This window comes from Beta vulgaris, chromosome 4 (genome assembly GCF_026745355.1).
Source record: "Beta vulgaris subsp. vulgaris cultivar EL10 chromosome 4, EL10.2, whole genome shotgun sequence".
NCBI lineage: Eukaryota > Viridiplantae > Streptophyta > Magnoliopsida > Caryophyllales > Amaranthaceae > Beta > Beta vulgaris.
This window is the reverse complement of record NC_079205.1, coordinates 42391502-42416424: the sequence shown is the minus strand read 5'-3', so window position 1 is coordinate 42416424 and position 24923 is coordinate 42391502. Positions and strand designations below refer to the sequence as shown.

The following is a 24923-nucleotide window of genomic DNA, read 5'->3' as shown; positions in this document are numbered from 1 at the left end:
TTAGCTATGAGTCCAGCAGCAAATGTCACGCAGCTTTTGTGATAATATATTCCAGTAAAAGGTGCAAAGATCATTGAGTACTCATTCATAGAGAAAGTAGTATCAAATGATACATCTCCAAACATCTTATAACTCTTGAGACTAGTGAGATCCTCCCAAAAGACTTTGGTCAAGTGACCTTTCTCATAAACATCATAATCATAATTATAATAAAATGAGTTACACATTTGCTTCTTTGTTTCAAAGGTGTCAATCAACATTTGTGCATCGTAGTCTCTTATATGTTTCCTCACATCTCTTTGGAAGTTCTTAAAGTCACTCATTGATTCCCCTACATTTTCGTATCCTCCCTCAATCTCTTTCATTGTTCTATAAGACTTAACGGCTCCTAAATTAGCCCTAGCATTATATATGATGAACTTTTTGTGCACTAGTGTGAGGTTTCTAGACTCTTTAACATGACGCATGGAGGTTGGGGTGGCTAAAACATGTGTGTGTCCTTCATGAAATGCAAAAACCATATACTTGCCTTCTTTGGAGAGTGTGAACTTCACCCTAGCATGACAACCAAATCTAACCATTGCTCTTTTTCTTTTACACTCAAAATCAGTTTTCGAATTCTCTCTAAACCCTTCTTTATTGCACATACAATACTTAGAATTAATCACTTTATCTAATTTTCTCTTTATTACAGTAGATAAACGACTTGTAAAGCCGCATATCTTTGCATAACTTTCATAAAAAGTAATTCCCTCTTCCAACGTGTTGAATTTCATTCCCACTTGTGGTTTAAGATCAAATGAACAAAAAGGATGTCATTCCTTTGAGTGAGAAGGACTTGCATGTGGTGTTGAAGGGCTTGCCGTGGATAGATCTAGCATAACAAGTAAAACAATATTCAAATATGGAAAAATTGGCCTAAGTACACTATTACTTATTGTTAATTAATATCAATGAACAATAAGAAAAAGATTTGTATTTGTTTTTACAAGTACCTATACTTGGACCACTAGTTGTGTAACAGCCCGCACATCCGAGCTGCTAGCTAATCACACTTAACAATCCTAAATCTCAATTAACACTTAATAATCTCGAATTATATTCACTCGCAGCGGAAACATAATTTATAAAACGATCCTGGACCTGTGGGTCAGGGCCCACAACATATAATAACTTCAAAACCAAATATCAAAATACAAAATACTTTACTAGATTCCAAATAATAAAATACTTAATTCTCATAGAAACACTTAAGTACTTATAGATATAACTTCTGAATCACTAATATAATTACAATCTTCTAACTAAACTCTCACTCTGCTCCACTCTGGGCCTCCAAGAAAAACCTGCAAATACCCTAACATTGAACTCTGCCCCCCACCAGGTTAGGTTCCAAGAACAAGATCACTGAAACTGAGTACACATTGTTCATCCAGAAATTCTTTTTGGTGGCTTAATCAGTTAAAACACTATTAAGTTGATTAAAATCTATTGAAACAAATAAATTTCAAATTATAAAAATCAAAATACTTCACAATCAAGAAGGTATTTTCCCCCTAGCCATAATATAAAGAACATATGATGTATCTAAAATTAGTATTTATACGTGGATATATGCAAAAGTTACTTAAGTATTCAATTACATTCTCGTGCAATTCCCTTTAATATTCGATATATAAGTTTTCATATGCTTATGACTTAGTACCATAATCCAAAAATAAAATTTCAAGTACACTTTGCGAAAAGAATTCTCTTTAATTTTCACAAAAACCTTTTCTTAAAATACACACACATACATAATAGGGGAAGAGAACACGAATAGAGAGGGGCATAAGCCATATCTCTAGACATTTGAGGGACGTCTCCCTACCTTTCATATTCTGCTTGCAAGACTTTTAGGTCATGACCTTATACAAAGGAGCAATATTCACTCCATAACACATAATGAGCAACTTGTTCCACAAATATTGTTCACTTTCCCCATAAAACAAAACTAAAACATAATACTTGTTTCCTTAATAACACAAACATATACTTTCCAAACTTATATCTTTGTTTTCAAATATCGTATCACATATTCAATTCTCAGAACTATATAACAATTTAAAACTTTCTTTGCAATCTATAAAAGAACTGAATTGGGAATCAAATAACACATTCAACATTCTTGAATCTCTCAAATTTTAAAATAATCTTGCTTACCACAAATGTCTTAAAAGAGAATAATCTGCATAAAACGTATTTAAATCAAATGTCTTCTGCAGTCAAAACCCATAACATAATCCAAATGTAATATATATTTATTAAATATTATATAAGTTGCCTAAATGTTTCCGACACCAAACACCAAGTGCGGATAACCTGTAACATTCTATCTTCATAACCTATAATTATAACATCTCCCGGAACATGGTTCGACAACTGCACCTCATTGTCACGATTATTTCAACCCTCTATTCTTGAATTTCCTTCCTTAACCTCTAGCAACCGTACTATAGACTTCAAAATTCCCATGACATAGATTCTTCAAGTATGATGGATTTTGTATCCCCAATACATTACCTCAATGTTGCTGGAATGTAACTCGTATTTCTATCTTTTTACTATAATACATGCGACCTCTTGTGACCATATTATAGTATATAATTCACCTACGATTATTGTTGTAAATCAAAAATATCTCACTCTGTACTTCCATGTCATACATAAATATTTTATGATGTAACCTTTTGTTTGAGGATTAGAATTCCAATACATAAACTCAATGTCCCAATCAATCTTAAATTCATACTTCATAATCATACTTCCCAAGTACTTGAAATCAATATTTATACTATTCTTAACACCATATACGTTTATTGTGAGCGCATGTTACCAATTCCCAAGCTCTCTATTACACTAGAGTATCTTTTCCTCAACTTTCATTTATATAACCTCACTTATCAAATAAAGGAAGTTGTACCTCTAATATTTTTCCTCAGCCCAACTTCAAGTATCATCTCTCATAACTCTCTAGTAGATACTCCTTTAAACCACACCCCATATCTTAGTCATTTATTTCACTAATACGACATTCACATTTCAAATCTTACTTCCCAATTTCAATATATCTCAAATCTGTAATACTTATTTTGGTTATAAGAACTCACATACCTCTTGTAACAACTTATTTAACCCTTAGAACAATATTTGACCTTTGAAATTCACTTTCATATTACTATCCCCTAATTTAAGTCCATCACACAACATTTTCACTCCTAGTTAGAACCTCTCAACAACCACTTTATCCATCAATCATGTCAAGGTAGATCTTCCTTTTCATATAACCAAACTCCTTAGTATTACTGAAGATATCTTCGAATGATACAATTCAACCTTTATTAATACGCCATTAAAATAAATATAATAAGAATCTATTTTTAATAATACCCTCAAGTGACAATTGTATTTCTTAAATAGAACTCATGTATCTAATTCATTTCACATCCATTCTATCTTGAATTTCCAAGTCCACAAAACACATTTTATCAATCGTATTTCTTTGAAGATATAATTTGTTCCACGAGTCTCAATGCTTAAGTGTTTTCGAGCTTAAGTTCATAACTCTTAAAGCTCACGTGTAAATTTTTCAAGATCCTATATTGTAACCAGATTCTCAAACTCATATTTTACAACACTCAAATTCATATTTCTTAAAGTTGGTAAACAACTTAGTTAAGAACTTATCTTTCCATAATCATATGCAAGGTTATGTACAAAACTCGAATCATGATCGCTGGATTAACAAAATATATTTAGATTCACAATAGCTTAACAAAATCGAACTTTTTGTAAATTTTATATACTTGTAACTATATATATACGAATTCAACTTAAATCATAATTAAGTTCCGGAAACTTATTCATTGACGTGAGTTAATAGCTCACTAACTTAGAAAAACAAATTTTACAGATACATTGAAAAAAAATAGCAAAAACTCCTTTTTGTAACCAAAAATCCACGACTTACATATTTCAGATGTGGTTTATTGAACAATTTATACTATTGGATTTCAAAAACAAAATAACTTACCACAACTTATAATGAAAGATTTAGTCAGTAGAACTTAACATATGATTCATTTCTATTTTTGAATTTAAATTCCTAAACATGTATTTCACAAGTCTTGTAAAACACAAATCACACTTCTAATACAATACAAGTTTAACTTGTGAAAACATATCAAGATCAACTTATATAACTTATAAAATCAATCGAAATATATAGTTCGAAAGTGGAAGAACATGTGTGTACCTCTTCGCCCGATCCTCGTTACCACTTCGATTTATATTCAATATCCAAGCTCCATAAAGATCGATAACCATAATACACCTCAACAACAATACCAATAATTAACAATCATTCTCAAACACTACAATTCAGAAAAGATAAATTGACTCTCTTATACTTTCTAAACTCTTTTATCAACTAATTACACATCCTTACAAGCCAACTTCATTCCTCAATAATAACAATAATCAACTATCATTCGAAAGCCAATCTCACAATATTAATCTCTAATTTTAATTAATCCCAAGTCTGAATTTATAGAGAACTTATCAAGAACATAATTGATAAAAATCATATTTTATAAAATGACATAAGAAGGATTAATACATATTCTTAGCTTTAATCTACTAAATAAAGAGGAAGATTCAATCTTTAAGTTTAAAAAACTACCACAAACTGATTTTTTTGCATATCAAAAGCAAGACTTAGAACTCAATTCATTTGTAAAATCAGAAATTGAAATAAAACTCATTTGCATGAGGTATTTGAATTCGTGGAATTGAAAAAGGAGGAAGAAACTTAGCTTAATCCTTCCAATCGATAGGAGTATCAACCAATGGCAGTAACAAGGCAACAACCTAGCAACAAGAACGTTGGTAAACAAAACCAAACACGGCAGCAACGCAACACAAAGTACAGCAGCAAGCTGAACTTGCAAAGGGCATATCTTCTAGATCACAATTCCAAATTGGGTGATTTTTGTGCCTAAATTCAATAACTCGAAGAGATCTACAACTTTAATGAAGAAACAAGGAGCAAATTTGGATTGCATGTTGGAGAAAATGGAGGCAACAGATTATCGAAAAACAGAGGAGAGAGAAATGAAGGTTACAACACCAAACTTGCAAAGGCCGTAACTCATAGTTCCGAACTCCGAATCGAGTGATTTTTGGGTCTAAGTTCAATAACTTTTCGAGATCTACAACTTTCATGCAATAAGTTTGGGCAAATTCCGACTCTAGAATGAAGAAATTGAACATGCACAGTACGGGGTATAAAATCAGAGGAGAGAGAAAATTTTGATTTTTGGGGTTTTATTTTGGTTTGGGGTTTCTTTTAATCTTGATGAAGGAAGATGGAAGATTGACAACAAGGTAAAAATATGGCATATATCACCTATTGCCACGAGAGAGAGATGAGAAATTGAATGGCTTTCTTTTTAAAAAAAAAAATATAACTTAAACTCATATTCTATTTAAACATTAAAATTTACCTTTTCAAAAATGTTTTACAATAGTTTAACATACAATTAAGGTAATAAAATCAATTATCTTTTAATAAAACCTGCTTAAAAATATGGGCTATTACAAGTTGGGCATCATATATAATATTAGAGGAAGAAAAATTCTGCCTACGTGTCAAGCCACCATTATTCAAAGCCTCACATTGCTCCTCGATTTTTCCTTTGCTTTTCATCAATCTGCCACGTGTCATTAGCCTTGAGATCTATTTCCAGCTCATAATTTTAGGCGTAATTGAATTCCTTTTATCCATCATTCTAGCATTTTAGGCAACAAATCAATTAGATGAACCAGTTATGTTAGGATTTTAAAATTAAATCAATTACTTGCCACATAAGTGTAACCTTTAAGGAAATAAAAATCATTTACAAAACCTGTTTGATAGCAGAAAACTTGACCAAGCAGCATATGGAGTATTATATTCCTTGATTTTCGGCTATCAAAGATTGTTTCTTCACTTTATTTTCATAAAAAAAATCCTTACTATATAATAACTTATTGTATATTTGTGGTACTAAAGAATTTGTATAAATAAAATTGTCAATCAATGTATTTTAGTTTTCTAATCAAAAGAAAACTTCTTCGTGCATTTTATCATGACATTAGTTACATCAGTCACTGAACACACGGGTCATAAGCCAGTTTTAAAAATATATTTTTAATTACACGATATGATTATAAAAAATTAAATCATGAGCTAATATTCAACCATGATTTTAGGAGAAACATCCTAAAATCTTAAATTTATAAAATATTCCCCCGCATTTTAATGTGTTTTTTGTTTCATTTACGTACCTATTTATAGATGTATATATCACGATTAAAAAGATTGTTTAAAATGTTGTAAAAAATGATTTTTATATATCATGAAATAAAATTTATATTTTATATTATTTCAACCTTAAATGCATGAAATCTGATTATTATGGATTTAATAAATTTGGAACAAAAACAACTACTTAAAAAAAACAATTCCCGTGCATTATGCACAAGTCCAAATCACATCTTAAACGTATGACTTCTTGCCATAATGTAGATGGACAGGCGGAAAAATAGAAAATACTAAAAATTTATTTTGTTGGGAAAATTTATAGTACGAAGTGACATGTGTTTCTTGTGTAACTTTTAGTAATATAAATAGATCGTAATCTACATAATATATATGACTTTACACAAGATACCATGAAGTAAAAAAACAACTATTAGATGTAATTAAGTATACCTAAAATAGTATTGAACTTCAAACATATTGAAAAAAATATATGAAAAATTATGCATATAATCTACAAGGGTCTAAAGCAATATGTTCAAAATGTAATTTTTCGACAAGTTAAAAATAATTGTTTCCAACTATTATATCTAGATGAATAATGAACTTTATTGGTAAAAGCGGTAACTTTTAAAAATTAAATGGATCACTTCTAGATTAAGAAAACTGATGTATTTATGACAAAAAGTTACCTCCATGTAATAATAACTTATTGTATATTTGTGGTACTAAAGAATTTGTATAAATAAAAAATTCAATCGATATATTATTAGTTTTCTAATAAAAAAAAAACTTCTCGTGCATTTTATCATGACATTAGTTACATCAGTCACTGAACACACAGGTCATAAGTCGATTTTAAAATATATTTTTAATTACACGATATTATTATAATAATTCATGAGCTAATATTCAACCATGATTTTGTTCAAAAAAAAAAAATATGTCACACCATGACTATGATCAGAGGTTACATATAACAAAAACAATAACAACTCAATCTTTTGTCCCGAAGTGGTCTAGGTGGGATAATATGAATCATCATAACAAATCATATCCACGACCAATACATACTAATTTTTTTTTTTTTTTTGAAAAAAGAGTTAAGGTCTGTTCTCTTTAGCATAAAACAACTGAACTGAATTGAATTAAATCATAACTAATAATAATTTAGGAATTGAACTGAACTGAAAATAAGGTGGGGAGAACAGTACCTTAAAGTGAGAGAAGTAAGACAAGAGACAATATATAAAACAAGAAATCAAATAAGGTAAAAAAAAGTGAAAACCAACATATAAGGGTCGGTTCACTTCAGCTTATTTTGACAAAACTATGACGATATAAGTTCGAAAAAATTTAGATGATTAGGTGATCCAACGGGTTGCCAACCCTCTAATTATTGAAATTTCCTCGCCAATAGTACATTCAGACATTAATTTTATGATTGTTCTCTCTCTCAATTTATTGTATATATATAGTATTATTACTTTATTGTATTAAGAGGGTTAACCTTAGGATCATCAAAATTTTCCCACGCTCTTACATTCAAATGAAACAAAAATTATGAATACATCCACTTATGAACTTACCTTGATATTAATATCATTTTTAAAGAAAATGCACACTTTGAATTCGGCCCATTCTATATAAAAATTCTAAAATAAAGGATTAGCAGAGAGAGTGAAACATGGCCCATGTGCTCAAATTATAAAATATAGCTTTCTTTAATGAGTAACGAGACACTAATTGAGAAGGTGAATTAACAAAATGAGTTAATTATATATCAAAAGAGGGATTTATAAGTATTCAATTTTAGTTGGTCTATAAGAGAGTAAAAGTGTTGTTGAAAGATCAAAGTTATCGAATTAGAAAAGTTGTTAATTTGCCTATGCACTTTGTTTTGACAACTTCTTTTTTCTTTGATGTAAGAGATAATATTGAAATGTAAATCATATGGAGAACTTATAAAACACACATATATTATACAAGTACTGTGTATTTATATTTGTTTACTATACAAAATTATCATTTTCTAAACTATTCTTAATATTAAAATTGTGGTGGCTTAATATATTCTAAAATTGTTTTCAGGAAGAAACTAATGAGTAAGGATTATTTCAAGTAGCAACAGGGAATAAGGTATTTAGGCAAAAAAGTAAAGTGGGAAACCCCGTATGATACTCATTACGTCAGATGGAACGGGGAATAAGGTATGATACAATATATTATCGAAATTGTGGTAATTTCAGGTAGCAACGGGCAATAAGGTATTTATACCCGATATGGTATTTATTCCGTCAGTTGGAACAAAATTTCTTATGATGTTTCAAAAAACACAGTTTTTTCGGCCATGTGTTAAAAGTCAATGACAATCCCTATCACATGGTAGGTTTGTATCCCCGAGACCAGTTCTTAGTCATGGCTAATTTTATGTAGCCATTTATTAGTCACGAGTAAAAATTGCCTAATAGTACTAATTTATGAGAAAGAACATGGGAAGTCTAACACTTTAAGGCCATTTCGAATAAAAAATGAAGACTGTAATGTGGAGAGGGTTTCTAACACAATTGACCCCTAAGTGCTTACTGGGATAAGACCAAGTTCGTGCAACTTTTCTCCTTTTTCGAAGCAGTTGAGATCATTAATTTACCTTTGTCATCTCAACCCTTAGATGATGGCTTATCCCAGTAAGCACTTAGGGGTCAATTGATATATTATGGCTACACCAAAATTGGTATATTATATTAAATCATGTCATCACTTTATTAATTTTTCAAAGAATTTCCATACATAAGTTATTAGCGGTTCAATTGTATCGAAAGTGTGGAGAAAATATGGAATTCCAAAGTTTCTCTTAAGGTGTTGTTGGCTTTGCTTATGACTATGTTATACAACCTCTGGTCTTTTTCTACTGCAACAATTGAGTAATGTTCACGTTTGCCAATGCACTATTTAAACTATTAATATTTTTAATTACTTTTTAGTAAAATTATACAAAAATGATATTCTGAAAGTATATATCGAGACGAATATAATCTAACAAGACCCCACATGATAATATTTTTCTTACATAAAAATCATAATATACAGTGAAAGGTTATGATGGTGAATGGATAGTGTAAAAATCTCATTTTGCAATATTATAGAAATAGAACGGAGGGAGTAAGTTCTTAATAAATTTCGTTTTGCACTAAAAAGAAGTCTTCCAAAACATATGAGTATCATGTATATGTTAAACAACTTTATAATTAATATAAAAGTGTATATCTCTTAAACACAATTTTTTATCAAGTTAACGTAAGAATCGTTTACACGTTTTCATTGTAGCTGATATATAAAAACTAAATAGTTCCCGTGCATTATGCACGGGCCTAAAACCTAGTATATAATATTAAAGCAAGAAAAAATTAGCCTATGTGGCAGCCTCATATAAATTCTACTCTCACAATTCACCCCACATTTATAGAGCAATTAAATAGATGCCACGTGTCACATCCCATCAAAATTATTATGTTTGATTCTTTTATTATTAGTTTCCCAAATTTTGAAAATCAGTCATTGAATGCTTTAGGAAACCTCCAATTCCCTTAAGTTGAAGATATATCCGTGATTTTGGACTATAAAAGAAAGATTCCTCACTTGAAGGAAATCTCCACTTAAGGAAATCTTCCAAGGTTTTCCTAGTCTGTCAAATATTCCATTCAACTACTCTTTTTGAAGTTGGAAAATATTTGCAAGATGGTTTTAAATTTGATACTGAAATTGTTTAAGGAAATTTAGTTACACATAATTGAATGACTGTATTATAAATCCGTGCAAGAATATACACACAATTCAAAGCCACGTGTCAATCCTATTAAAATGATTTCATTGATTTTTTTAAAATTATTTAAGGAAATTTAGTTACACATTATTGAATGACTGTATTATAAATCCGTACAAGAATATACACATGCATGCAAAGATCTACTCTTTTTCTCTCTTTTTTTTTTCTTTGAGATACATGCTTGTGCTGAAGGATATTCAGCAATTTTTCTAGATCATTTTATGAATTTTTTTTTTGTCCAATAGTTACCGGTTTTATATCCACTAATTAGGAAATTATGATTGTTTTATAATTGTTATAATTTAGGCAAAGAAAGGACTAATACCAACTCTATAACTATAAGTATTCACAAATAATATGTTAAACGGCTTAAACCCATTAAATATTACATACCCACAATTTCAAAACATCTCACCAAATTGAGAATCCTCAAACAGAGAAAATTATGATAAAAAAAGGTGAATAATCAAAGGTCGGAGAAAAATCGAACCAAAAGCAAAATAAATGAGTCGGCCATGGACATGAGTATTCAATGAGTTAAATTATAACTAATAGTAATGATAATAATTTAGGAATTGAACTGAACTGAAAATAGGTTGGGGAGAACAGTCTTTTAAAGTGAGAGAAGTAAGACAAGAGACAATATATGAAACAAGAAATGAAATTAGGTAAAAAAAAGTGAAAACCAACATATAAGGGTCGGTTCACTTCAACTTATTTTGACAAAACTATGACAATATAAGTTCGAAAAAATTTAGATGATTAGGTGATCCAACGGGTTGCCAACCCTATAATTATTGAAATTTCCTTGGCCAAGAGTACATTCAGACATTAATTTTATGATTGTTCTCTCTCAAATTTATTGTATCTATATTAATATTATTATTTTATTGTGCTAAGAGGGTTAACCTTAGGATTACTCAAAATTTTCCACGCTCTTCATTCAAATGAAACAAAAAATATAAATACTTCCACTTATGAACTTACACTTGATATTAATATCATTTTTAAAGAAAATGTACACTTTGAATTTGGCTCATTCTATATATATAAAAATTCTAAAATAAAGGATTAGTAGAGAGAGTGCAACATGGCCCATGTGCTTAAATTATAAAATATAGCTTTCTTTAATGAGTTTCGAGACACTAATTGAGAAGGTGAATCAACAAAATGAGTTAGTTATATCAAAAGAGGGATTTATAAGTATTCAATTTTAGTTGGTCTATAAGAGAGTAAAACTGTTGTTGAAAGAGCAGAAGTTATCGAATTAGAAAAGTTGTTAATTTGCCTATGCATTTTGTTTTGACAGCTTCTTTTTTCTTTGATGTAAAAGATAATATTGAAATGTAAATCATATGGAGTACTTATAAAACACACATACATTACACAAGTATTGTGTATTTATATTTGTTTACTATACAAAATTATCATTTTCTAAATTATTCTTAATATTAAAATTGTGGTGGCTTAATATATTCTAAAATTGTTTTTAGGAAGAAAGTAATGAGTAAGGATTATTTCATGTAGCAACGGAGAATAAGGTATTTAGGCAAAAAAGTAAAGTGGGAAACCCCGTATGATACTCATTATGTCAGATGGAACGGGGAATAAGGTATGATACAATATATCATCGAAATTGTGGTAATTTCAGGTAGCAACGGGGAATAAGGTATTTATACCCCATATGGTACTTATTCCGTCAGTTGGAATAAAATTTCTTATGATGTTTCAAAAAATACAAACAATTCGGAATAAGGTATGATACAATATATCATCGAAATTATGGTATTTCAGGTAGCAACGAGGAATAAGGTATTTATACCCCATATGGTACTAATTCCGTCAATTGGAACAAAATTTCGTATGATGTTTCAAAAAAGACAGTTTTTTCGGCCATGTGTTAGAAGTCAAGGATAATCCCTATCACATGGTAAGTTTGTATTTCCCGAGGCCAGTTCTTAGTCATGGCTAATTTTATGTAGTCATTTATCAGTCACGAGTAAAAATTGCCTAATAGTACTAATTTATGAGAAATAACATGGGAAGTCTAACACTTTAAGGCCATTTCGAGTGCGTAAAAAATGAAGACTGTAATGTGGAGAGGGTTTCTAAGACAATTGACCCCTAAGTGGTTACTAGGATAAGACCAAGTCGTGCAAATTTTCTCCCTTTTTGAAGCAGTTGAGATCATTAATTTACCTTTGTCTTCTCAATCCTTAGATTATGGCTTTGTGGGGCTACACCAAAATTGGTATATTTTATTAAATCATGTCATCACTAATTTTTCAAAGGGTTCCCATACATAAGTTATTATTAGCAGTTCAATTGTATCGAAAGTGTGGAGAAAATATGAAATTTCAAAGTTCCTCTTAAGGTGTTGTTAGCTTTGCTTATGACTATGTTATACAACCTCCATTCTATTTCTACTGCAACAATTGAGTTTTCACGTTTGCCAATGCACTATTTTAACTATTAATATCTTTTATTACTTTTTAGTAAAATTATACAAAATTGATATTCTAAAAGTATATATCGAGACGAATCTAACAAGACCCAACATGATAATATTTTTCTTTACATAAAAATCATAATATATAGTGAAAGGTTATGATGGTGAATGGATAGTGTAAAAAAAATCTCATTTTGCAATATTATAGAAATAGAACAGAGGAAGTAACTTCTTAATAAATTTCGTTTTGCACTAAAAAGAAGTCTTCCAAAACAGACGAGTATCATGTATATGTTAAACAACTTTATAATTAATATAAAGGTGTATATATCTTAAACACAAAGTTTTTTATCAAGTTAACGTAAGAATCGTTTACACGTTTTCATTGTAGCTGATATATAAACATTGTTATTATACTAAATAGTTCCCGTGCATTATGCACGGGCCTAAAACCTAGTTCAAAAGTATTATGCATATTTGTTGTACGTTGCTTCATAGAATCAACATCCATAGAGTTTCGCAAAACGAGTGTCATTAGCAACTGCAATATACACATTATTCCTCAATTAGCCAAGAAAACAACTCCAATTCTGCAAATACGATTCAAGGTGTCTAATACCTAAAATGACTGTGATTGAAGGGCCATTGTGGGAAATGAAAACATAACATATGTACATATGCATATGTATATGTACATATACATATATATATATATATATATATATATATATATATATATATATATATATATATATATATATATATATATATATATATATATATATATATATATATATATATATATATATATATATATATATATATATATATATATATATATATATATATATATATATAATTGATCCTTGTGGATCAGTGAAGAAAGTCCAATCTCATATTTTGATACGTAAGTAATATTTTTTAGTAGTGCAAATGATATTGTAAAGGATGAAGATGATCCAAACATCATGCACACGATTTAAACTTTTGTCTTCGGCATTAAAGAAGGTATGCGATCTGCTAATTATGTGCTATTTGTATAATTTGTGTTATCTCTTATTCTGATTAAGCATATACTAGAAAATTCAGTCATAAACCACTAATCTTTTGAAACTATGACTACTATCTTTTACAATCATAAATTATATGCGTGATTGTTAATTTTGAACGGATGGAGCAACATTTAGGTTGATTAAAATATAGTTATTGATAGAGTATAAATCTATTCCTGGGGGCCTCAACCATCAGTTTAAGCTTTTGGTTGAATTGGTCTTTTGACATGGTATTAAGAACTAGCATGACAAAAAAATTACGAGTTCGAATCTTATCCACCCCTCCTTTTTCAGTGGAATATTTCGCGTCAGTTGCGTGAGGGGGCGTGATAGAGTATAAATCTATTCCTGGGACCTCAACCATCAGCTTAATCTTTTGGTTGAATTGGTCCTTTGACAGTTATGCTAGTTTACTAAGTTGTGGGTTGATTATAGATCAACTTATAGGGAAGTTCAGTAGTGTAGCCAAATGTCATTTTAGTAACCATTGTCTCAGGAGTATGGCTCCTTTTTCAACTGTTGAATTATTGGGTCAATCTCATATTTTATGGCTCCTGTCCTCCAGGCTCCAAATATTTGTTGTTGAAGAAACGAGCAAGTAATGAAGGGCCATTGATCAGCTTTGCCTTCTTGAACGAACAGCATTCTTTGCAAAAAATAATTGCTGTCACAATTTATGCATGTTTGCCGTTGAGCAGCTTGTGCCATTTTAGTTACTGAAAAAAAAAAGAGTCAAAATGACAAGATATTCCAAATTCAATCGCAAAACCAGCTCTCGTTTCTGGACTGAAATCCCAGTGACAGCAAAATCCATGCTATGGCTGTTGTTGTAATACATAAGTTCCAGACTGATTTATCGTCCATCGAGCAACCACTTCCGTTATGGTCTCTCTCTATTAGGATAGAAGGTAGATTTATTAACTACACCATATTTTGCCTCAAACATATCGCCAAGTACAGACACCCAGAAGAAGACAGATTTGCAGTGAATGTAAATAACAGAAAGTAAAATACTATTTACAGCATTGTTTTACATGGATGTCGAAGCATCTTTCAGGTCAGAAAACAAAAGAAAGAAGGCATGTTGACATATACTATATTGTTTAATACTCTACATGTCATGGAAGAGCCGTCTAATATCCTCAACTTCTGCAGGAATGAGCGTAACTGGGCACCGCTTATACTGAGAAATTATCAACAAACAGGTCAATCATGGAACCGGTACTCACAAAATATGAGGCAAAGTTAAGAAGCCATTGAAATCCAAGTTTATCAAGTCATATAAAGAGGCATATTTCTCATAAGATCAGCAGACAAAAGTCAATAACAAGTCGGAAGTAAGCAAACAGAATTCTGACACCTCACAGCCAACGCAAAGGTTTTAAAGACTAACCTGAGAAACATATTTGAATATGCAACCATAACAGTAAACGAATCCTGATACTGTAACAACTGAAGGATTTGCACGTCGCTCTGAGCACAAAGGACAAAGTGTTCTGTCAGATGGCAGTTGAATGCCCTCCTTAGCCACCTGTATCAAGCAATCAGTAAGCTGGAATTTGAGCACTGCCCTTCAATTTCCCTTTCTTTGCAGCGAGGAGAGCCAGAGGGGGAGTTGGGGTTTTTTTTGGGGGGGGGGGGGGGGGGGGGTGCTGAATTGCTCAGGAAACACGTAAGGAAATACTGCTCACTTTTGGGGATGGAGGCGGTGGCGGTGGGGGGTATATAGTTGGTGCAGACATCCGCTCCTCTGCTGACTGGTACCACCACTCCATCATCTACATCATGATCATTTAGAGAAAGAGACGATGATGATCAGTTATCTTCAATAAAGCGTACCGGCTACTTTCCTCCAAATTTGAACTTCAAAACTCACAGATTCAGATCTAACACCTTATAGAAATACAGTTACCTTGAATACAAATACGGCCGCAATTAAGCCAGTCTGCGAATAATCAAGCACCGCATACATACAGCTGAGTAATGCACCTTGCAATTTCTGAAAAACCACACGTCACAATAATAAGAACACAATCTGATATATCTACACTACCAGATCACAAATTGTCAAAAATGCTTTAAAATTTTCAATAGAACACAAATATTCATAAAACCCACAGAAGAAAACTGTAATTACAAAGACGTATCATAGTAGATGCCGTAAGCTATGTTAGTTTATATATTGGATCCTCAACACTTGACATGGATAGAACACTTGGCAATTCATTTTGGACCACAAAAACATATAAAGTTTGCACGTAATTGCAGTCCGATGCTCTGACATCAATGCCCAACATGAGTATATGAGCCTACGTGACATAGGGCGCAAATGACAGTTCTTTCCTCAAATGACATGTATCAATGCCATTGGACTTCAGAGTTTGGGATATAGGAGGAGAATTATGTTAGCTGTTGCTTGTTGATATCTGAACTCTAGGACCTGATCAGCTGATAGCCACCCCGTAGAGAATCTTGTAAAGATATCAAGTTCTCAGCTCTTCCCCACTGACAGTAGGCAGAGAGGTTGAGGCCCATAGGCAGAACAGATTACCAGATGGCCTAAACTATGGCATAATACCATGAAATCTTGTCATAAACTTATGAAACATTAAAATTGGAGTGCAACAAGACTCAGTTGCAGCCTTGCAGTAAATTATTCACTTTCACTACATATATCGTATGAACCAAACAAGGACTCTAAACTAAGATCCAAGTACCAAAATTCTCTTTTCCTATAAGCAAGTCAAAAGGCAGTCCAGCACAATGGCCCAACAGCAAGGAGGTTCTTCTTCTTTTTTTTACGCACACAGTTGTTTCCATATTTCTTTCTTTCTTCCTCCAACAGGTAACTAAAACTCTAAAAGGCAAATTACTGAAAAGAAAGACTAAACACAGATAACAAGAAACTCACTACCATCACTAGAGTCCCTGCAACTACACACACCAGTAGAACTCAGAAAAGATGAGGGTTGGCTTCCTTGTCAGCTAGTGAGGGACAAACATATGTAGGACTTGGAAGCCTGCAAGTAGAACGAAGTCTTTCATCCCGAGTTGTATATTTTCCCTCCAGACAAAGAAAAAAGGTATAAGAAGAAGTTCAGGAATACTTGTGCAGCTATATGACCTTAATTTGAAATTCCATTTCAGTAACAAAGGTCAGCTTGCCAAGAAGTGGATGAGATGAGTATAAAATTTCCACACACATCCAAATCTGTCTTCTGCTTAGCCTTCATGGCTGCAGGACTGCAGGTATTTTGAGCTCATTCTTGTACACCCACTGATACAAACATGCCTGAGAAGATAAATTACTCAGTGGCACACTTCTCAAGCAAATTCTTCAGGCCGGATTCTTTGACTGGCAGACCTCCAGTCCTCATAGACCTCACCGTAGACAACCTTTGCATTCTTGTCGAACTGATAATTAATAGACTTATCTGTTGCAGCAAGACTTGTTGATGGTACTTCCACTGTCTGATACTCAAGAGCTTTTATGATTTCTTATTGAAAAAAGTTAAATCTTTACCTCTGAGCCCGTCGTATGTTTCTCTCTTTAAAACCGACATTTACCTATGATTTTAAAAAAGAATATATCCTCCACTTTCATTTCTTCACAGTTTCCAAAATCATTCGTAACATAAGAGCACATCAAGAGAATTTGTCAGCATATCTGATCCTACTTACACATGAGCTCTCATCATCTTCTTTATCCTCCCAAATGCCCACTTACTTGCTAACAAACAGGGAAACAAGATGTTTGCACCTCTACAGTTAGTAAAGAATATAATAGCTAGAAGGTGAACCTCCAATATTTTAGTGTGTTTATCGTAGGATGACGGAACAGCTGTCTTGCCTTTATCACTAACAAAAACCTTAAATTATGCTTCTCTCCCTGAATGTTTCAACTTAAATTCCTACTGAAAAGATTTGTTCCACGGCTCAATTTCTATAGCTTTCCCCAAAATTCAAAATAGCAGCACCTAAATCATCAAACTTAACATATGATTGCCTCTCCTGAAAAAGCTCTTGGCAATTCTTTCCAAAAAACGAGATGGTTTTGCTGTAGTGCTCAAGTTTCAAGGAGCATACTGTCAGATTTAAGAAGATCATGAAACTTCAAGTATTCAACATTTCAACTTCATCTTGAGAGAGAATAGAAACAATTTTAATGAATCAACCTAGGGAGAGGGGTACTTTTGGCATTGCATACTTTAATTAGCTAGTAGCTTGAGAAATAAGTTAGAAGGTAAGAAGGGAAGAAAAATGGTAGCCATGTATCCACTTTCTTCACCATTGCTATGCCAACTGAGACTGCACGACAACTAAGTTATGAGTATCAGTGCATCTGTTTTGGGCTGGAGGGACAGAAAAACACACACCAAATTTGCAACCACGGTGAACTGCCAATTATTATCCACCTTGAGGACAAGGTAATTGTTTGGGCGGTCGGAAACGTAATGATTCAACCTAGGGAAAGGGTACTTTTGGCAATGCATAATTAGCTAGTAGCTTGAGAAATAAGTTAGAGGGTAAGAAGGGAAGAAATTCTATAAATAGAGGAAATTAGGGAAAATGAAGATATGTTGAATATTGGTAAAAGTGGTGAGTTAGTTTAATTGGGAGAGTGCCATTCCTCTCGAAAGAGTGGCTAGTTTGTAATTGGTGATGGGAGGTATCGGAAAGGAATTGGAATGTAATAATATCGATTCATGCAGAAGAAAAGGTTCTCTATTGATTCAAACGCTGTACCTATCTATGGGATAGGGATAGAGGAAGAGGAAAAACCAAGGACGGGAACAGATTGGTCGACGAAAACTGGAATTCCAGAGGCCTAAAAGAAAGCCTTCTTTTCTAAACTTGTGTTAGGCCTTTAATCATCTATTCAATCATAACTTTATTTGTTTCTTTCCTTAATCATCTTTCGCACCTCCCTAATCTTTTGTTTCTTCCATAATCTACTGTTTTGTGGTCTGTTGTTGACGTTAGTTCATCACACAATTGCATCTAAGATAGTTCCAAAAATCATGTGAGTGAAATTAGAGTCCCATTTATGAAAAATCTTATAACAACTCCATTTCAGCTCACTTGATCTTCTCCTCATCAAAATGCAAAGATTTCAACATACACAAGTCGAAAATCAAGTCATCATCCTCCATTTTACGAATCAAAGTAGGACACACAAACTAAAGAAAGAACTACGCAACCTCACTAGAGCTGAGAAAAAAACAACTTCCATTTACAATCAAGCCACGTCAACAGATAGAAGTTAAGGTTAATGGAAATCGCTTATCTAAAAAATAAAAAGCCCAAAACCCTTCACAGTATTGATGTAGACACAAAAATGAGATATATATTTTATGTAGAAGTAATTTGATTTTTGCAAACGTACATAACTAGGTTTTAATCACATTTACCATTTTGTGAACAACTAAGAACTAATAACTAAGAAATGAAAGTATTAGCTAGCATTCTAGAACTATTAGGGGTGAGCATAATAAGCGACTTTCTCACGAAATGAAAATTTAAGTACAGTCATTATAGGAACATTTGTAACACGTGAAATTCAATGTTGCCAAAGAAAGAAAGTTACAAGTATGAATCCAAGAGAGTTCCCCCCCCCCCCTTTTTTGGATGACTAGGAGTAGCTCTCGGATAGTGTCTTTAACGAGTTCTGATAGTAAACCAAAAGGCATTTTCGATACGCTAATTTGTAAAGATAACTAATATAACTTCACTTCCTTACCCACCCAACCCCTTTGCAGGAAAAGGAAGAAATACTTGCATATGGGGTAGCAGGAAACTGCCTTTTTGCCTCATCCATAAGGATTTAATAGAGAATTACCTTTAACCAAGGAGGACCACGAAGTCCCTCACGTTCACGATTTCTCATCCTTGATATTCTGGAAGACGCATCCATCTACCTTGACATGAAAACACTTTAGCTCAACATAAGGAAAGATGATCTGCTAAACAAATACAAGAAGGCATGTCCAGAGTAAAAACTCAACAACATATATACCAGTTCCTGTCCTGAAGCCCGACAGACATGGATCCCTAAGGCATGCAATCCAAGTGAATAAAACCCAGTGGCATCCAACAGATACAATGTTTGATAAGCAAATGTTAATCCTGCATGGTGAAATTCAATTTTTCAGATGACCAACTACTTACTAAAGGAACCATAGTACAGAAAATTTCCACACGAGTCAATCGATGACACTGAACAACGTTGCTCAATTGCAGAAAAAACGCAACTAAAATAAAACATGGGAGCAGAACATTCAACCAACCCAACTGCATCTGTACAAAATGACAGGTCCTACTCAAAGTGCAGATGTGCAATGAATGTATAAAATCTATAACATAAGGCAGATCCATAAACTACACTACTTTGTTTTTGCATGTTAGAATAAAGCTAAACTAAATTCTCACCATAATGAAGGGAGAATGCACTATTACTTGTGAGTATTGTCCTGTTGGGAGAAAGGGGTGGGTCGAAGTTCTGCATAAATGTCCTTAAAATTGCTAATTATTTCTCAAGAAACAACCATAAAACAGCACAATCAGCTCCTATCAGTCTATCACTGTACACTGGAAAAATGAATGCAAGTTGAGGCAGCAAAATTGCTGACGGAGATATGTAAGTCAAGATAACTAAGATCTATTTGATTTAGCGATTCTGGAGTCAGGAAAGTAAAAGGCAATAGTTTTGTGACTTCTACTTCCCTGTCTAGAACAATCAAGTCAATCCAAAGAAGTGCTCCTCAACTCTAAGTTGAGGCAGCAAAATTGCTGACGGAGATATGTAAGTCAAGATAACTAAGATCTATTTGATTCAGCGATTCTGGAGTCAGGAAAGTAAAAGGCAATAGTTTTGTGACTTCTACTTCCCTGTCTAGAACAATCAAGTCAATCCAAAGAAGTGCTCCTCAACTCTGCAACCATAAGAAATTTATTCCCCTTCCAAGAAAGATATACATGAGCACAAAGCCATCAATGGAAGGCGCACACTTCCATCCTCTCCTGCCTTCTGCCTATCCACCAAGAAGCACGTGAACACACAGATACTTCCAAGCAAACCAGAGATACGCACAATCTCCAACACTTGCACCTTCATGCAGTCATGCCATTCACAAATCTTCCAACCAGGCGAGAGAGGGAGGCCTGGGTATTCTTTACCCCCAGCCATTTTCGACATTTCTTTTAGCAACGACAATTTTCTCTCTCAATCATAAATTTTCATTATCAACACCAAAAATCATATTCCCTCAACTTGTGGTCAATAATCTAGGTAAAAGGCTAAAAACCCATAGTCCCGTACCCTGACCAGTAGTGGCAGCAGATGGCTGCAGTCAGCACCATTGTTCAGGGAGAGAAGTGAATTGATGAAAGTAGTGGTTGTAGACTTTAAAATTGGAGAGAGGAAAGAAAATAGCAACAGGGTAGGGAGAGTTGGAGCTTAAAAGTCATAAACAATAATACATATATTCATTTTCCCTCAAATAAACAAGCTAAATGATAGCGATGTGAGTGAGTGATCCAACAAGCAATCTCCTTCTCGTGGTGAAACATATTGCCAATCAGTACAACAAAACATCAGAGATGAGTTTTGTCATCTTGCAAAAATGATTGCATTCCTAGCAAAGAGCTATGAAGTAAAGTGCAGTCAGCAACAGGTAATAAGTAACTTGGCCATTGAAAGTACCTTCATGTCCAGTGTGTATCCAGGGGTAACAAGCAGCTATAACTTTCTTGGCTCCCTGCAAAATGCGTTCTCTTGATGAAAGCTCGTGATGTGAAGCTCTTGTCTGATCAAGTGGACTCTCTGATATATCTAGATAGTCAACATCATCAAATCTTTCATCACCTGATCCCCATAAGCTTTCCCGCACAGCACTTTCTCTTTCTCTGCTATATATTGAATGCAACTTTGACTTAAAATATGGCAACACAACCTACAAAGATGAATGATTTGAAAAAATACAATTATATATATACAAAATTCTTCGTCCCAAACATAAGAAAACAATGAGGAACAAAATAGAGTTTAAATGAACGAAAAATCCCTCTTCCGTTGGATCGGTTAGTAGAAGATATATCAAATTTCATGTCTACAAGTCCCTTCATCTCTTTTATGCGTCTTTGTTTTTACAAAAGCTACAACGGAACGCACACTTGACATGATAAGAATGCGATGCCAAACAGTGTCGGTCTCAGGCCAGAGCATTACACTTATGAGATAATTCCACAAGACTGAGACAAAAACATACCAGAAAGACAACAGAAAGAACTCTTTGGTGCTTTTGTATCCCAGAGTGCTGAATTGCATCTGTGGAGTCAGAATGAAGAGCATCTGTTTTCAATTTAGCTTTTACTGCTCTCCTTCGAAGGCCATATAAAGACTCTGAGAAAGAAGCATCTGAAAAAGAAAACCAAAGCAAAAGTAAAACTCCAGGGGATCTAAAAACCCATGACAAGTTTATAAAGGAAGATTAGAGAATATCTTCCATAGCATGGATGATGTTAAGAGGAAATGAATGTCGGCAAAAGTCACCAGAACAAAAGACGACTTGAGCATATGGCCAAGACATAATCATCACAATCCTAATATACTTTACCTCATCAATCCACCTTCTGAACACCAAAACAACAACCTGAAATAGATCCCATATTCAGAGAACAAACTATACATGGCCTACACCTAAGCTTCCCCGAGCATGACTCTCCCATACATGTAGGCTGTAGCACACCTTTGTTCAAAATTATTTGTTTTAATCTAGTTGTTTTTAGCATTTAAGTGTTCATGATTTTATGTGTTCAAAGATTAGCTACAGCTACAATGCCAAGACTTAACCCCAAAAGATGGGTCAGCTGTATGCTCCTGCAAATATTAATTCTACATATCATTTTTACTCCCTGCATCCTGGTCATCTTTGGTCTCCCCAGGCTTCTTCTAAAATCTTCACAAACTAAATTCTCTACTTCCCTTGGTGTGCATATACTAATCGACATCGAACGTGTCTAAGCTGATGTTATGGTTCTCCCTTAGGGTGTTCACAGGACTTCCAAACACATCCATGATCAATCTTAACATACAAAACTCTTTTTACACCCATCGTCTTAAAGACATAGCTAACTAATAAAAGTTGTTTCTTACGCAAACGGAGGGATGATGATGAAGAGTATTTAGTGAATGCTCGCTTTTCTGCTCACAAGGAGCATATGATATCTTTGTTTTAGGAGAGAGACAGGAGAGGGGGGGGGGATTTTTATGCAAGATCTTCCATTGATTTCTATAACAAGTTTGCACATTTTCCAACATCTTAAAGCAACAACAACAAACTGAAACATTGTTAGCACAACAAAATGATGTGAAATAAAATGATGTAGAACAAAGATTACCGGTAGTTCGCATGCTATGAGTCTCCAAAACGAACATCAACATGGCAAAAAACTCATCCTCATAGTCCAACACCTTATGTAATATTGGCCTTCTTAGAGCCATTACCTGCAAAATCATATACATCAAAAAGAAGCTGTGACAATACAATTTATCCTATAAATCAGACATTAGCAACCTAGATAAAATTGAAGCAAAAATAAAGAAAGAATAAGAAGAAATAAGAGTAATTGAAGAATGAAAGCAACATACGCCGAGAGAGTAAGTGAGAGCAGCACGAAGACTGGAAGGAAGTTGCTGAGCAGCGGCCATTTCGAAGAAAGTGGGCCTGCTACCCTGCCCTCCCACCTGGAATAACATCCTTTTTTTTCTTTTCTGAGATTTTCCGATCAAACTTGCGAATTGCGATGTTAGAGAAACACTAGTATTTCATTTTTGCCTTGGTGTCTGTTTTTATGGTCGAATCAAAATGGATGTCAATCCTGCTGTATTGGGAAAACTTCTACTTGTGGTTGTGCGGGAAAAAAAAAGAGTAAAAAAACACTAGTGATACACCCATGTTTTGTGGGGATAAGAAAAGGTAAGTCGGTACCAATCACTCTTGGGTTCAATGGTATGGTTTTCTAGTTTCTATCTCTCACATGATAACCTAAATTTTGGTGGAACTGTGGAAGCAATATTTCAATGATGTTGGATGGAAGAGTTGGGGTTTGTTGGGGCTTGCTAAGCTTCTGGGTGAGTGTCATGTGCAACGGCAGTCTAGAGGAATTTCTTCTATAAATTATCAGTTTTTGTATGATGTACTTAGCGTTCTGATGTACTTAGCTTTTGTATGATATATTCGGTTCTTCTAATACGGTCATTTTTGCGTGATATAGTCAATTTGAGTTGACAATAAATTATTGTGAATCCGGTCCACTCATGACTTTACAATGAAAAAGATGTTGATTGTACATCAAAAAAAAAAATTAATACTCCCTCCGTTTTTAAATGAAAATACATTTTACCATTTAGGTGTGTCTCTTATTTGTTGCTACATTAACAAAATATACTCTAAATGGTAAAAAAGAGCCCACAATATTACCTTGTACCCATTCAATTAAGCCCAACTAAAATACACCATCTCCCAACTAACCTCATTTACTCTCCAACCTTCCCCATTTAATCCTACCAACCGCCTATTAAAACTCCCTCCAAAACACTAATTGCAACTTCACCTCATTTCTCTCTCCCTTTGATGGCTTCTATCTTTCTATGACTTTCACTTTCCTTTCTCTTGTTCTCCATCAAACCCTCAGATCTAGGGATTTTTTGTTGAAATTTCTCAAAACAAAATTCAGATTGATAATCTACGCAAAATTGTGATTATTCTCAAACCAATTTTTTGGTTTTTTGAGTTGGTTTATATTTTGGGTCCCTTGTTTTTGGTTGCTTTCCATGGATGAGTTAACACTAAACTCGAAGATTCATCCGTTTTCTTTGCTTTACGAGTTTGATGCTGAGGCTAAAAAGGCTAGGGTTTCAAAAAAGAAACTCAAATTTGAGAATTGTTGTTGGAATTGTGGTGCTCCTTTAAAGAAACCACTAGATGTGGTGTTTGGTGGTCCAAAAACGCTTGAAAAAGGGGAAAATTGAAGATCCCCACCAAAAGGGCTTGATTCATGGTGATCCTATCTTTTCTAGTATAAAAGCCATCAAGAGAAGGTTTTCAAGAGTCCCCTAAATTATTTTGCAGGAGATCAGTCCACTTCTTAACATTTTCCTCTGTTTTAAAATTTTCTTTAGATTTATTTGAATGAACTACGTGTGGGTTTGCGTTTGGAAGCATGAAGTTCTTTGCGTTTTAGGTTGCATGTGTA

General features: G+C 33.3%; 1 protein-coding gene and 1 long non-coding RNA gene across 2 annotated transcripts; both read right to left on the bottom strand.

Moving 5' to 3' along the window:
• Positions 1–561: 561 nt before the first annotated feature.
• LOC130589360 (uncharacterized) lies at positions 562–5482 on the bottom strand. The gene is made up of 2 exons (XR_007273466.2): positions 4295–5482; positions 562–874 (listed from the first exon to the last, which is right to left on the bottom strand). It is a non-coding gene; the product is annotated as an uncharacterized LOC130589360 (long non-coding RNA).
• A 9081-nt stretch (positions 5483–14563) lies between these two features.
• On the bottom strand, positions 14564–23645 carry LOC104891185 (peroxisome biogenesis protein 12). The gene is made up of 10 exons (XM_010676840.4): positions 23317–23645; positions 23067–23172; positions 21935–22083; positions 21370–21619; positions 19684–19793; positions 19507–19581; positions 15580–15666; positions 15359–15445; positions 15061–15198; positions 14564–14850 (listed from the first exon to the last, which is right to left on the bottom strand). The coding sequence occupies exons 1-10, from the start codon at positions 23422–23424 to the stop codon at positions 14779–14781; spliced, it is 1182 nt and encodes a 393-aa protein (XP_010675142.2). The 5' UTR covers positions 23425–23645; the 3' UTR covers positions 14564–14778.
• Positions 23646–24923: the final 1278 nt, after the last annotated feature.

Excerpts from the sequence above, each read along its gene's own strand:
- LOC104891185 (XM_010676840.4), bottom strand. The coding sequence starts at position 23,424 with ATGTTATTCCAGGTGGGAGGGCAGGGTAGCAGGCCCACTTTCTTCGAA. Across the intron at positions 22,084-23,066 it reads TCATAGCATGCGAACTACCG|ATGCTTCTTTCTCAGAGTCT; the intron begins GTAATCTTTGTT and ends TTTCTTTTTCAG. Across the intron at positions 15,667-19,506 it reads GTGGTCCTCCTTGGTTAAAG|AAATTGCAAGGTGCATTACT; the intron begins GTAATTCTCTAT and ends GTGGTTTTTCAG.